The sequence below is a fragment of the Rhinichthys klamathensis genome, unplaced genomic scaffold (assembly GCF_029890125.1).
Source record: "Rhinichthys klamathensis goyatoka isolate OS25496 unplaced genomic scaffold, OSU_Roscu_1.1 h1tg000566l_1, whole genome shotgun sequence".
NCBI classification, from domain to species: Eukaryota; Metazoa; Chordata; class Actinopteri; order Cypriniformes; family Leuciscidae; genus Rhinichthys; species Rhinichthys klamathensis.
In genome coordinates, this window is record NW_026607032.1 from 291294 (window position 1) to 307189 (window position 15896).

Consider the following 15896-nt stretch of genomic DNA (forward strand, 5'->3'; position numbering starts at 1 on the left):
TGTAAAACACACACTTTCTGACCAGCACCTTTTCTCTTGACCTCATTCGTATTAGGGATCAAAGCCCAGATGTTGGCAATGCATCTTAGTAGCACATCTTGTCCCTGGATGCATCCGTATTGATTTTGTCAGCAAGCTACAGCTGACAAGACACCTGATTTATTACCAGCAATGTAGAGAGCGCAGGGCACTGAGTCTCTTAACTCATCTGTGGCAGATTCCTTAAATCACAAATTCCCAGTTTGATCAGCTGAACAGAAGACATTAGAGGAAAGTGGAGGGTTGTTCGACAGAAAGCTAATTTTTCACATGATTTAACCACTCATTTGACATTATGACAGAGCTTCAAAGGTGCACTACTGAATGAAAAATTGTATTTATTGAGTTCATAAAAAAAGACTATTATGTATTTTTGTTTAAAAGTGTCAAGATCCCGGTTCTGTGTCTTGATGTGGTGAAATGTATTCTGTTCTCATTGTTTCCATGCTCCCTTCCTGTGTTTGGTTTCTGTTTCACCTTGTTGTCGTATTAGGGTTCCGTCATAAAGCACAGCTGTAATTCATTATCTTTGATTTCCTTGAGTTTAAGCTCTTATGTTTCAGTAGTGTTTTGTTAGTCGTTGATGGTGTTCATGTGTTCGGTTGGGGGTTGCTTGGACGTTCTTGTTTACTCCGTGTGTTCTTTGGATTGCTGCTGTTATCCTCGTGTGGACTGTTTACCTTTTTCCCGGTCTGGATTATCTTTGATTTTGTCTTTTATTATTAAAACTGTGCATGCACTTGAATTCTCTCTCTGCCCTTGTCCCTATGCACCACTAAGCTAGACACATGAGGAAAATATGCATTATAAATAAACTGTGATTTTACCAAGTCCGAAATATTAATTTTAGACATTAGAGATTTAGTGTAAATGCATATACATTTTTCAAAACCACCTATCCTGTACATAAATAAATACATAAATAGATTAAGTTTGTACTTTAAGAGGCAAGAAAATACAATATTTTGGGCAATACAAATATATTCAGATTGAAATATATCAAATAAAATAATATAATTTATATATATATATATATATATATATATATATATATATATATATATATATATATATATATTGTTGTTAAAATATATTTACATTAACATTAGCAGTATACTATTTGCATATTTTGAAACATTTTGCTATATGGGCAATGCAAAGTAAAAGTCCTTTAGTAACTCTCCACTGTATAGAAAAACCATGCCACAAGATTTTTTTCAATAGCCTTTTTAGTGGGCTAAAATGTAAAATAACTCAGTGTCAAGTGAGGTCAAATACATATTTACGGTGATTGATTCTGCCTTCTATTCCAATCTTTTCTTTGTGACCAGATGTAAAAAGAATGGATGAGTCAAAGCATTAGTGTGAGGAAATGGGCAATTTATAATAATTATTTAAAATGCACTGCTCAGATTTGAAGAGAAATAGTTACCAAGGAAAGCATGCATGAAAATGGCTAGAACATAGCATGTCCAATTCACAAAAGAAAAAAAATCAGCAAATTTGTTCTGGAATGCCATTGTGTCCATCTAACAGTGAATAATGCAATTCCTGAGTCATAGTTCAATATTACTGCAGTCTTCTATCTGAGCTCAAAGCATCCTTGATTGAAAAGCACTTTGTAGCGCAGAGGACAGTGAGACAGTTAATGATGCCAGAGAAGTCATGAAGGTTTTAAATTCAAGATAAACTGAAAAAGCCCTGAACTACTGAGCCTTTTAATCTCATTTCCAAATGGGGATCTAGTCCCACAGCTTTCCAAAGCTTAAGGGAATTGCCCATGTGATTTTGTCATATAGGAACAAATCCCTTTCAGACTGTCGGATAAGCTATGCAAATCTAAAAACTGCCAAAAAAAAAAAAAAAAAGAAGCCAGAAAGGAGGGAAAGAACAAAGGAGACAGAACAATTATCCAATTTTCTTTTTTCATGAGAGAAAGGAAGAATATCCCCGCTAAAATTGTCATAGCTACAGATAAAAACATTATAACATGGACATATGAATTATTGATTTTTTTTTAAGCAGACATGCACTGCATCTGTAGATCTGAAAACTGTCATGAACAGTTGCTGTAGAAACATGAGCGAGCGAGCGTGCGCGCGCGCACACACACACACACAAATAATAGAATTCAAGAATATAATTTAACTAGACTGAATCGTGTCAATATGAAAGAATGACAGGTGCTTTGTTTCTTGCCACATAAACCCATGCAGAAAACCACAAGGTATCAAAATCACTGACATATTTTGCAAAATGTCCAAATTGTTAGAATGTGCAAAAACAAGTGTTTTTTGCACCCTGATAATTAAACAACAGATTGTCATTATTTTTAACGTGTTTTTTTTTGCACTGCCTACTGACTGCTACAACAAAGCAATCATCAACTCAGTGTAATTACTGTATAAAGCTTAAATTACATTTCAGAAAAAGAGAGCCAAAACTATAGCAACAAATTATTTTGACTAATAACACTACATTTAATCAATGACAAAGTTAAACTAATTAAAGAAAAAACAGAAACAAATGTTGCCTTCCTGGTAAGGTTTTTGCAAATAGAATATTTTTCTTCTTATTTACAGTAGTAAGGCACTGGTCAAGCTGAAAGTCATATTACAAATCATGCTTTAGGGACTATAGCTCGCTACATTAGCATGGTCGAGTATCCCTGCTGGCCCAGACTGTCCCTCTATAGCAGATAGTCACAGAGATGAATACAGTCCTCTTAAACCACCTTTTGATCCTGGGAGGAAAGGGGGGAGGGGAGGGGGGGGGGACAGTGGTGTTTCCTCCCTGCTGAGCATCTGGATCACTCCCACAGAGTTTGCACTCAGGAGACCTTTGCCAAGTATTGACTAGGAACTCAGAAGTGCTTAACAGCCAGAACATGATAGGAGACAGAACAGCTTTTGGGGAGATTGTGAGCGGGTTGTCGATGGAGAGATGGAATGCATCGGTAAGAAGGAGAGAACTCTACCGCCAAAGGATGTTTCTTTTTTTTTATTATTCTTTTGAGAATGCATTTGGACCACAACGCTCAGCTATGATAATTTCAATAAATGTCAAAAAATTTTAAAAGCTTTTTTTTTCTTTTTTAAATATATATATAAAAAAGTTTTGTAAAAATATTTATATAATTAAAATATATATTTTTAAATATTTTGGGCAAACTTTTTTTTTTTTTTATAGGTTGTTTGGCATAAGACCCCTACAGTGCATATGCATTACCTATGGAATTCATTGCCATTCTGATTGTATACACTGGTAACACATAATTCATTCATATACAGACAGCTACTACACCAGTATCTGTCAGCAATATCAAAAAGTCTCTGTTGAGCACGCTTGGCTGGCTCGCTCAGATCTAGAGAGGATCCAATTTGTTTTTCATGTGGACGGCTGGACGGACGACGGGCACCCCGATGTGTCCCACAAAAGCACTCAACACCTAGTGTGCTGGCGGGAATGGAACTAATTAATCACATCATCATTTAGCGATTACCAGTGTATTTCCAAACTAGTGCACTGTTCCTCTCCCCAGGAGTGCTATACATCAGCTAGACAGAGCAGATCGGAACGAGTCCGCTCACGCAGACTGCGATATTAAAACACAGAAGCAGCAGTGGCACTGCTGTCCTCAGACAAGGTGATAATTGATTAGGGGGGGAATGAGGCTCTCTGGGGGGCCCGCAGCGAGCTCTTATGATTGGACAGATTGAAGCATCATTTTTATAGCTTCAGTCATCTGTTAATTACAAAACATCGAGCTATGGGCTCAACAGAAGGGTGTGTTCTGATTATGAGGAGCCAGATGAATTTAGAGTTGAAATTTCTGCGAAATATTGAGGAGGCCATAACATCTGTTTCATTAGCATTAGGTTTAGGGCTGTCCATCCCGCCTTACTTGAAGGAAATTTCAGTGCTAGCAAGGTAGCAATAGAATACATGAAAATAGATGCAAGACATAAGAGATTAATCAATCACATTTCAGTATGCAAATACATGTAAGAAAGAAGGCCCAGTAGAATTAGTGTTACCCAGTGTTACACCTCATATACATCATACATCCATCCTTACAATTTAGCCTATCACGAGTAGAACACAGAAGACACAGAAACTCATTCAATTACTGTTCAATATAATCTACAATTGTGATTCAAGGGTAATTTTATTCTAGAAAATGTGATTTTTATAAATAGATTTACATAACTAGGAGCTCTACATGTTAGTACAAAACAAAGTGTTACAAAATGAGCCCACTGGAAATATCATCAGACAATACAAACTGCTATGTATATTATTATATTATAATTTGATCTGCCCATCCTTATTTTTGCTGCTATGATTTCCCCCCCATGGAATACAAAGAAGCATGGTGACCACATTCAAGTTTATTTGCAATTTTGACTGATTTTCTAAAATAGTATGCTAAACTAGACTACACTAATTACACTAATTTAAAGAACTACCATGTTGTTAAAACAAAACAATTTTTTTAAGTAGCTTTGAATGAAAGCATCTGCTAAATGATTAAATGTAAATGCAAAACAAAACAGAAAGATGCTTGACACCCATTGTCACTCAGGATTGAGAGGCTTCATTGAAAATACAATCAATGCAAATATCTCTCAAATTAAACAACACGATGAACAGGAACAGATATCCAATAAGGCCCGCGTTGGACACGCACCTGAACAAATCCTGATTCGCATGTTTATAAACATGAGCAGGAGATCATGAAGGAAATGAGTGTCAGAAAGATGGATGAGACACAGCACTTTTCATAAACCCTGGCTGAAACAATCCTCCCATCAGCAAGGCCAGCCAAACACACTAATCATGGCGCGTGCCAGAGTGAGAAATCAAGCACTTTAAGCGTACCTCAGCCAGATGGTGAGTGAAATCAGAGACCCTGGCTCATTTCATGGCTGCTTAACAGCCACAAGTGAGGAAGAGAGAGTGAGTGTGATGTAAAAGAAAAAGAAATGGAAGAAACAAATACGATTTTCCATGGTAAGTGAAACAAACTCCTTCGGCAGACAAGAAAGGCCTAACTTATAAAAGTAAATGCTTTTTATAGAAATTGACTACAAGAGGGTGTTCTTTCTTCACATTTGCAGAAACATTGTGAAGTTTATGATGGTACCGGCATAGAAATGGCTCATTTTATCTCTGTTTTGAGGCTATGACAGTTTGTAAACAAGTAAACAGGGAAAGCATCAAACGAGAGATAAGAAGAAGGCTGGAAGTGACAGGAAAAGAGATGCATTTGTAATTCCAAAGGGTGACAGACAGACAATGGAACAACTCAAATAACAGGGGCTACCAGTTTAACATATATATATATATATATATATATATATATATATATATATACACATATACAAACATACATATACAAACATACATATACACATACATATATATATATATATATATATATATATATTAGGGCTGTCAAATGATTAATCACGATTAATCACATCCAAAATAAAAGTTTTTTTACATAATATATGTGGGTGCACTGTGTATACTTATTTTGTATATATATAAATACACACACATGCATGTATATTTAAGAAAAAATATTATTTATATATAAAATATTTATATATAATATAAATTATATATAAATCTATATACAGTATATACATGAAAATATTTCTTAAATATATACAAGCATGTGTGTGTATTTATATATATAAAATAATTATACACAGTGCACCCACATATATTATGTAAAAAAAAAACTGATTAATCACGATTAATCATTTGACAGCCCTAATATATATATATATATATATATGATCACAACTTGTAATAACCTCTTAATAAGATCATTGTTTCTGCCTACATGAACTGCATGATTTGTATTAATTTAGAATTGTACATTTCTGACATATGGACATTACTTGGGCACAGTCACCTCTGATAACCAAGTACTCTAAATTGTAATGAAGACGCATGCATTTTCTGTAAAGCTGCTTTGAAGCGATATGTATTGTAAAAAGCGCAATGCAAAAAAATGTGAATTAAATTGAATATATAATTCGATTAGCTATTTAATCATCATTGATAAAAAAATTACAATTAAAATAATAATAATACTACGGGATAAGAGATTCTTACCATTGAAGCATTTGTAATATGAGCATAAAAATAACAATACATGTACTTCTAAAGTCATTTTTCAATCTATCAAAATGATGCATACTAATGTCTTTGAATTAATGAATTAATTCTCTGTAATAAATGTAACTAATTATTTAACATAACATAATTCATTTCATTAGTCTCAAGACAACTCACCACGCAGCCAGTGGAGTCCAGCTTGCGATCAGAGATGCAACGGAAATTTCGGCTGCAGCCTCCGTTGTCTTTTGAACAGTCTCGCACAGGCCCAAAAGAGTCGAGCAGCACCTCCAGACTGTCGAAGGACGAAGAAATCATCAGCTCCTCCCTGATGGACAATGATGCATAGAAACCTCAGTTAGTAATGGCAGGTTAATTATACGGCAAACAACCTCTAGCATCTTTAGCCATCATTAGGAAAATGCATAATTATATTCTGGTTGTTATTATGTTATATTTACTTTATAGAATACACAGAAAATTACCTACACAGGTCAAGAACTGCATATTAAAGAGGCAAGTAATGTGAGGTAGAAAATAACTATTCTTTGTCTCTTATACCATAAATCCAGTTAAAGAGAAAAGTTTTACAGAGCAGCAAAAGTAAACACCACACTGATGGCTAAACCTTGAACAGATGAACTGCATTGCTCTGACCTTGGTTTCAGCTATGTGGCTGGAAAATTGCATTGGGTGATGTTTTTCCTCCCTTTCCTAGAGCACTTGAAACATCCAAATATTTATCATTACTATGAAATATGAATGGGCAGTGGTCATGATGAAGGAGCGAACCAGTGGCCTTTTATTGTCTAATATATTTTAAGAGTGTGAAATCACCAGGTTGCTGGAGAGGTGGAATGCTGTGATAAATGGATTCATAGTTCTGCTACTGTGATTTCAGTTACAAGACAGAAATACTGCCTTTACATTCCAAGTTGTTTTTACAATTTTTCTGTTATGAAGTGTCATGGTCTGTCAGTGTTTAAAAATTATGTAAATGACAATCAAATAAGTGCATGTATAAATACAAAAATAAATTAATAATTTAAAAAGAGAGAGGGGGAGAAACAGAAGAAATTAAGAAACTAGTGGCTACTTTTTTAGATTATACATTCAGTCCTAAAACCTGAAACTAATAAAAGAAAATCCTACAATATTTTGAAGAACTATTTAAAGGGGTTATGGTTATTTTGGCAAAGTTATTAAATTATCATAAGTAAAACAATAACCTTTTTTTTTTTAATTTTCATGACAGTTTTCCACCTTCTTTCCGAACATTAGTATTTAAATGTCTACTGTTACTGCAGTTAGTTTGCTTAATTCTTCAGAATCACAAAATAAAGCTGTACTGAAATGTGTCAATTATAATGTGTCAGATTGAAATGACTGTTAAAAATAAAGATGGGAATAACATTATCTGTCCTGCTAAAAAAGATCAACGAACATTTGATTCCTTATAATATGAGATGTTTAAAAAAGAAAAAATGAATAAAAAAAGTCATACCATATTTGTCTATATTGCAGCCGGAGAATAATTGAGATTTACTTTTTCATGTAACAGCATCACAGTTAACAATATTCGCTGGGGATTCTCAGTGAATGGCCACCTTACTTAATAAAGAACATTGCGGTTCTCACCTCAGGTTCCCACTACCACCAATCTTAGCTAAATACTAGGAGTACCAGGGAAAGCAGACCTTTTAAAGCCGTGATGTTTTGGTTGTTAGGGAAGATGTTATCGTAATAAGGCAGAATATATAATGACTCCCGTTCCACAGTAATGAGGGCACTTTGAACAAATTGAGACAAATCTACCTCTGTGAACAAAGCATCTCAATTGGCAGGGCTTAGAACAGAAAGTCTTGGGAAGCTCTAATTAGTAGCTTAACTCCAAATACAAAGCAAGCATTTTCAAACTAGACACTGGAAAAGTGCAGCCTGCTCTTTTGAACAGCGGCAAGAAGTAATTAAAATGAACCTTCACTTAAGACTATAATAAAGAAGGCCATCCAAGTAATAGAAGATTCACTCTGAAACAAATGAGATACATAATACTGTTTTAATCAAAAGCTAAGACACTAATCAGTCATTATCTCTGTTATTGTTCTAAAGCTTCCATTGTTACTGGAGACGTTAGCCACAACTTCGCCTATTATTATTATTAACAACAATAATACAAATAATAACATAAAAAGGTTAGCTACACTATATTTTAAGGTGTCAGTGTAATTCTATATTTAAGCAGCCTACTGAGTAATATTAAGCAACTATATACTTATAGGGTTAGGGTAGGATTAGTATTTGGTTGAGGGTTAGTTGCATGTAAGTATGCATAATTTACTGTTATTACTATGGTAATTACATGTAACATGTGTAACAAGGACACTGTAAAATAAAGTGTTACCCATAAAAATTATAATAATAGTTGTTAGATCTGTCACTTCACTGTTTATTCTTGGTTGGGTGACAGAGCTCTGACAATTCTTTCTTTCTTTTCATTGTGAGCGTGCGGTTCCGATCACCCGGACCCATAGGCGTAGCCACGGGTGTGCCGGTGCCACCCACAGTAGCAGCTGGCACACCTAAAAATAGATGCAGAATTCTTTTTTAAAGTCTTAATAAAAATGTTTTTCTAAACTTGGACTATTGTTGTTTACTTACAATATTAGTAAATTTAAAATGTAATTTAATTTTTTAGTTATTATCGTTATCGGACTTACAACCAATCCGCAAACAGCCGCTGACTGTCTGACAGTAACAAGCATAGACATAATAAATACATAGACGCCCTATTGGCCGCTGGAGCGTACGTCAACGGCGCCGCCATGTTGGGGATGGCAACTTTCCTATACCTCTCATACCAGGAATTGAGAAAAATGCCTGTTTTTTGCGCTGTTTGGGGCTGTACACATCGCCACACAATTGAAAACAGCTTTCGAGGAATTACCTTTCACAAGCAAGACTGAACGTTTGTTTTTGGTTGTATTTGGTCATGATTTAATTAGTAATAGTAACGTTCAGAGGATACATTTAAAAATACTACTGTTATTGTGTCACGAAATGTAGTTTAAATAGTTTTTCAGTCGACAATGTAGTTGTTTAAAGCTCAAATATGTGGTTTGTTTATAAAGATAGCGCCTATTTAAAAATTTGATCTGACGTTTTCGGAGTTGTAAGATGCGCTCAGCGCTCGTCTACCCCGCCTGGAACAGCCGTACCTCGGCCAGTGCTTCTGAAGTTTTGCCGCTGACTCGGATGTCTGTAGTCTAGTGGTTAAACATGAGATATAATTCGTCTTGTGTATATCTAACGGGCGATCTTTGGTCTCATTAATCTATAAATGGTTCCCTGGTAAATCGTTTTGGCTGAGGGCAAAGTGAAGTTTCATAACTTTATATTTAGGCTATTTTAACGTTGTATCCTGCTGTATGTTTGACTGAAGCTACTTCTGTTATACTGATCAATAAAACTGAAATTTAACAAAAAGAGTTAAATATTAAAGTCACTATTTAACTTATTTCTTATTGTGTATATTCTGTAATTGATATTTCTTATTCTATTGCTATTATTATAGTATTATTAATAAACTATGCTATTATCAATATTTTTATGATTGTATTATTGTACTTATGATATTATATAATTATACTAATCATTACTATTTTATTTGCTGTATACTATTTGTTTATTTTATTGACTAAACTATTTACTATTACTTCTCACTTTATGTTATATTTACTATTTGCGTTGCACTGTAGTTGTACCATAACGTATTATTATAAAGGATCCATCAGTTATCTTTGTTATTGCTAAAATCTGGTCAATCACAGAAAATGCTTTTTCCACAATAAGAAAACTTAAATTATATCTCAGTATGGGGGTCTTCACCATTCTTATCCAAGAATAAAAAGCCAGATACATGACAAGCCTGAGCTTAATTGACCATTCTTTATTAAAAAAAATATTTTACAAGTCTAACTATCGAGATTTTAAATAACTAGAGATGGAACTTTTTGTACACCACATACAAACCACTGAAATCGGTTGATAAATGTAAAAACAGTTTGTTTTTATCCAGAAAAAACGCAGCTCCCATGTTTACTTACATTTGTTCACAGCGCAGTCTTGCCCTCCGCAAAATGGCGGACCCGTTGACGTATCGCAGCAACGTTCCAAAGCGGCCAATAGGGCGTCTATGTATTTATTATGTCTATGGTAACAAGCTGGTAACAAGGTTGTGCTGTTGAGGCTCACGCAGCCTCATGAGGAGAAATGGAAACAAATGAGCGCAGTTCACGCAAAGAAAATTAATGAACATACAGCGGTTAAAAAAATCATGTGGAATTTTTATTTTTATAACATATGATATGATAAAGTTAAGCAACATCACACGACGACCACGAGTGCTGAATACCATCACGATTGATAATGTGACACTGATTTCATAAGAAAGTTCAATAAACAAGTAATTGATATCAAGTCACTTACATTTTAGACACTGTAAGTGATATTGACTGTTTTTGTACTATTTGAGCAGCGAAAATAGTTCCAAACAAAGATCACAGCAGAACCACAGCGCAGCACCGGAACACATAACCGCATTACTGAATGATTCAGCACTTTGAACGAATCGGTTGAGTCAAAGATTCAATGACCCATCAAACAACTGCCTCATTCCTGAACGATTCAGCCGTTTGAACGAATCATTTCAATAAATGACTCAATATCTCACTCATTAAAACGTCACCTGCCGCTCCCTACTGGTGGTTTAGTTTCGTGTTTAAAAGTAGGCTATCATTCTTTCCAATATGTCCTATTTGTATATTCAAAAAATATTTAAACCAATCTCATAACATTATTTAATGCAGTTGTAATTTTTCAGTGTATATTGATCACATTTAAGAATTTAAAATGAAAGATGAAGCATAGGCTATATTTAAAACGATTAGGGAAAATCCTCTTTATAAAGGTTAAAATATCATAAATATGCATATTTAAATATGTAAAAGCTGACTGAACACTGATGAGAATTTTGCTTCAGAATAAATTATATTTACAACACACACAAAAAACTTTTGTGCTACTTGTTCGAGGGACAAGCTCATTAAAAGCCTTCATGCTGAATCTTAACTTTTGAACTTTACCTTTGGTTGAATTTAATATTGCATTTTTTTTTATTATATATATTGTAATTTTCCCCCAGAAAATGTGGAGATCAAACAATATTTGGCAGGCCCCCTGCAATGCTGCTGCGGACCCCCTATGATCACGGACTGAAGAATCTACTTGATAGACACCAATACAGAGTCTACCCTGTATTCTCTCTAAACTGATTGTTCTGTGCAGGTCCAAGATTGCTTTTCCTTGGATCAGATTATGCTGCTGGGAGAAGAAGCAGTGTACTGGTTCGCTTGCACAACCGTAGCGAAATGTGTTTGCTGTGCTTGAAATGAACAAATATTTACTGTGTGATGTACGACGTCGACAGCAATGGTAATTTTCCAAACAAGCAGGCTCTGACTAGTGCTGGGAATTGCAGTCCACAGACATTCAAGTTATTATAAAAATATGTTATTATACTAATATTTAATTCTCTAAGCAATAATTAATTACAGCTTTAACAGTGGTCAAAGATGATCAGTGCAAGTAATGATGATTAAATATATAATTTCCCTCAGCCTTTCATAAGTAGGCTATGCCAAGTCAAACAATTCTATAAATTCCAACCAATGAGCCAGCTAGTTTTTTTTCTTCAATAGAGTTAATGACACCCCTATTGGTTTATATACAGTACTACAACCGATTCAAATAGTCCTTAAATAAGGATTTACTTATAAATCGTAATTCATCATTTACTCACTGTCATCCCAAACCTGTAGGACTTCTTTGGAACATAAATTATAATATTTTGAAGAATGTTTCAATTGTCTTTGTACAAAACAGCACTGACATCACCGATTTTAATCCCAAATATCTTCTTTGGTACTCTACAGCAGTAGTTCCCCAAAGTGGGTGCCGTGACAACTGGCTAGGGGTGCCGCAGAATCTCAGCTTTTTTCCAACTTAAACAGCCTAAAATAACTATCCTACCATATAATATTTTTTATAGCATATATTTTGAAAATATATAAAAACACCAACATATTAGCATGTCCAATCGAATATAAATAACCGAAACAACAATGATATATTTCATTCATATTTAAAGTTTAAATCGCCCGCTCCGCCCTCTACTAGTGCACGCTTAATTCATATTTCACGCAGATATTGACAGGATAGAGCAAAGATATAGCTTGCATTCTCATCCCTGGCATACGTGAAAAACAAAAAAGTCAGTGGAGCACGATCTACGAGTTGCACTATCCTCGATCTACCCCCTTATATCAAGAGGCTGTAGGCTACTCGCAAAAGCAGGCACATGTATCCCATAAATATGCCCGCGACACAGTTCCATCCACAGATATTTTAGTTTAATTTTTTAAAGGTATAAGGTCAGGTTTGAACAAAGCAAATGAGAAACTAAAGAAAAAATGTCATTGGAGTTATTATTTAAAGAGTTAAATAATGTAACCTCTGGTTAGGCTGTATGTTGTGATGCATTCATAATAAATTCATGCTGCTTTTTATGCTTCATATGTTGTTTGCTCATCTAGATTTAATTTTATATATGGGTCAAAATCACTGCAAAAGTGCCAGTCATCATGAACATAATACAAAATAAGGAAATTCTGAGGTTTTATGATAAATCAACAAACATTTACACACATAGAAGTACAATGGTAATCTCTTGAAATGTGTGTTTCTCATTTTATACCATTTTCTTTGATTGGATGTATGTGACTCTGGCATGTCCCACACGCTGCTCAGCTAACTTCAGTGAGTGTAAAAAGTGATTAAATGACACAAAATTTAAATATTTTTTTAATATTCTTATTTTTCTTAAGTTGTTTGATAAAACAAGTCAATTTGATCATTTATATGCTATTTTCATTGAATATTAAACATGTACACATGTACGTTTAGTTTAATTGGGTTGGGGTGCCGTGGGGGGAAAAAAATGCTATAAAGGGGTGCCATGCTTTCAAAAAGTTTGGGAACCACTGCTCTACAGTACAGAAGAAAGTAAGTCATAAAGGTTTGGAACAAGATGACAACATTTTCATATTTTAGTAATCTATCCTTTTAAAGATCAGGCAGTATATTATCTCTATGACGAATGTTCAGCATAACATGATAAGTCTTCCTTCAAAATATTCCAGTGCTCTCAAAACACTCGGAATTGAGGCAATACTCAATATGCCCTGGCCAAGGGACCGCATGGCCTGCCAAATTCTGTACAGTGGACCCTGTGAAGCTAGCCACTCTGCAGGAGATCAGTAGGACACACTTAGAGGACCTTTTTAAAAGGAATACAAATTGAGATAGAGGGAAGAAACCATATCCACCATGTACTTATATGGTGTATGTACATGGTACATGTACGTATATAACTAAATAAAACCTTCATGAGCATGTTTTTAAAAACAAATATGAGTTGGAAAGACAATAACAGACAAATGAACAGCCATGGAAACAGAGTGTGTGTGTGTGTGTGTGTGTGTGTGTGTGTGTGTGTGTGTGTGTGTGTGTGTGTGTGTGTGTGTGTGTGTGTCTGTTTTAAGGACAGTGAATTAATTAGAGACAGAAATGACAGAAATTAGACAGAAAACTAACTATATCTGACTTTAAAAGTTATCCCTCTTCTAATTATTAACTTTATTTCTAACTTTATTTTTTTCTTATGAATAAAACCATATCTATAATTGAATTTTCAAAAGTAACTTTTCCATTTTACTCCCTTTAAGGCCCTGAGCACTGAAATATTTAAAACCTCCTTTAAGCACCAGCTACCATGATAATTTAGTGTGAGACTAATCACAAGATTAATCAATTTGGGGGAAAAAACAAATTAATCAAATCAGCATGTGCCCTTTGGCAATGCATTCAAAGCCCATGCAATGTCTGGATAATGTCAAGCCACATCAATTGTGAGGATTTACAAAAAAAAAAAAAAAGGAAAAAGCTCATTTGGTTGGAAACTTTAATCAGTTGCAGTTCAATAAAGAGGCTCAGTGGAATCCATTATCAATAAACCATCCTTATATTTGACAAATCACAAGATGTACCATACTTCTCACGAGGCTAAATTAAATCAATAGGTGCTAAAACTCACTACAGAAATGAGGAATCTCAACAGAATATCTGAAGAAATATACACTAACTAAAAAAGTAAGGATGTAGGTCTCGACAAAGTGTTTTAGAGCCTTAATTAACTTGCAAAGTCTCAAACTGTATCCACATAATGACTTTTGTAAACGACATTGAAAGCACAGAGGCTACTTAAAAGTCTGCAACCACAGGCACTGAACAGGCATGTTGCTGTAATTTACTGTAATTATCCAGTCAACCTAAAGACACCCAAGACATCCTAGATCAGTAATTGTCCTTGTGGTTTTCTAAACTGTGTTTTTTGTTGTTGTAAAGTTTAGTTAAACTTTAACTAGAGTGAAACCAGTGTTTTCGAGCAAGTGCATGTAATGTCTGAGAAAAAAAACACATTTAAATATCATTATCTTTGACAATTCCTTGTGAAATATGGCATGACGAAATAATATAAAAGAAAATATACATGGTTCAATTTTAATTAGGTGATATTTTTAGTCAATAGCAATAGAGAACGAAGCCCTTTGCTCAGCTCTGCCTAGCTTGGTTACTGTTGTTATCTCAGAAAAACTTTATTGAAAATCCCATTATCATAGGAATCGACTAGAAATGTTCATGAACGGTGCAGTTTTCAAACGCACTCATAAAGTGGTAAAAGTGTAAACAATATTGTGACAATACAGTTTTTTAGACAGTTAAATCGCACTAATGTTTCTACAACACATTCACTGTGTTAAATACAGAATTAACTTTCTGCTCTATTTTGACCTGTCCTGAACCAATACATAAATCAATTGCAACAAATGTAAGTGTTCTTAATGATGTTATGCCTGTTCACTTGGAATTGAGGGGTCGACAGATCCACAGAATTAACTTCTCAAGATTTATTTAAAGATTTGTAAAATTTCCATAAAATTCACTTTCTAAACACCATGGATTTTCAAAGACTTGTATTAAAAAGGTAAAGCGCATGTATGATAAAATAGAGGAAGGCAACAGTTGGTAACATTTTAAGAGCGAAGGATCAATTTTATAGCACATTAAGGAGGCTGCTCAAGGATTGGTTAAACTTTTTTTTATTTAGGAACTAACGCATTTTAATATGTCACACTCTTCAGCTATTCTTATTTGAAACAGATTGAAAATGTCATCTCCTACCTGACATCCACCGCGTCCTCCATAACAGTCATATCTGTCTTACACTTGGCAGAAGGGTTGATGGCCAGCTCAGCGGGAGGAATGACAAAGCTTTTGCTAAGTGGCAGCCACATGCCTTCTCCAAGAGTATATGTGAATCTGAAACACAAAAAGGCACAGTGAATATTTCGACCTGTACTTCTACATTGTGAGACAAGAAAATAGGCATTTGGATGACATAGATTTACAATTCTTTTTCTTTTCTTTTTTTATTTCAAGAAAAAAAGAAAAGGCGTTTTTCACGTGAGGAACCCTGGAGGTTAAATTGAAATTCTGGGTAGGAATCTAAAAATAGTGGTGTCCAGGGTAATAACGAACGACACATT

The 15896-nt window shown here is 34.5% G+C and overlaps 1 protein-coding gene across 4 annotated transcripts in view; it reads right to left on the reverse strand.

The window, feature by feature from the left end:
- The window catches only part of astn1 (astrotactin 1), a 267683-nt gene that overhangs the window by 161366 nt on the left and 90421 nt on the right, over nt 1-15896 (reverse strand). For all 4 annotated transcript variants that reach the window (XM_056239481.1, XM_056239480.1, XM_056239482.1 and 1 more), the window contains 2 exons: nt 15532-15669; nt 6349-6499 (listed from right to left, as the gene is read on the reverse strand). In XM_056239481.1, the coding sequence (XP_056095456.1) occupies nt 6349-6499; nt 15532-15669 (289 nt within the window). The remainder of the gene's footprint in view (nt 1-6348; nt 6500-15531; nt 15670-15896) is intronic.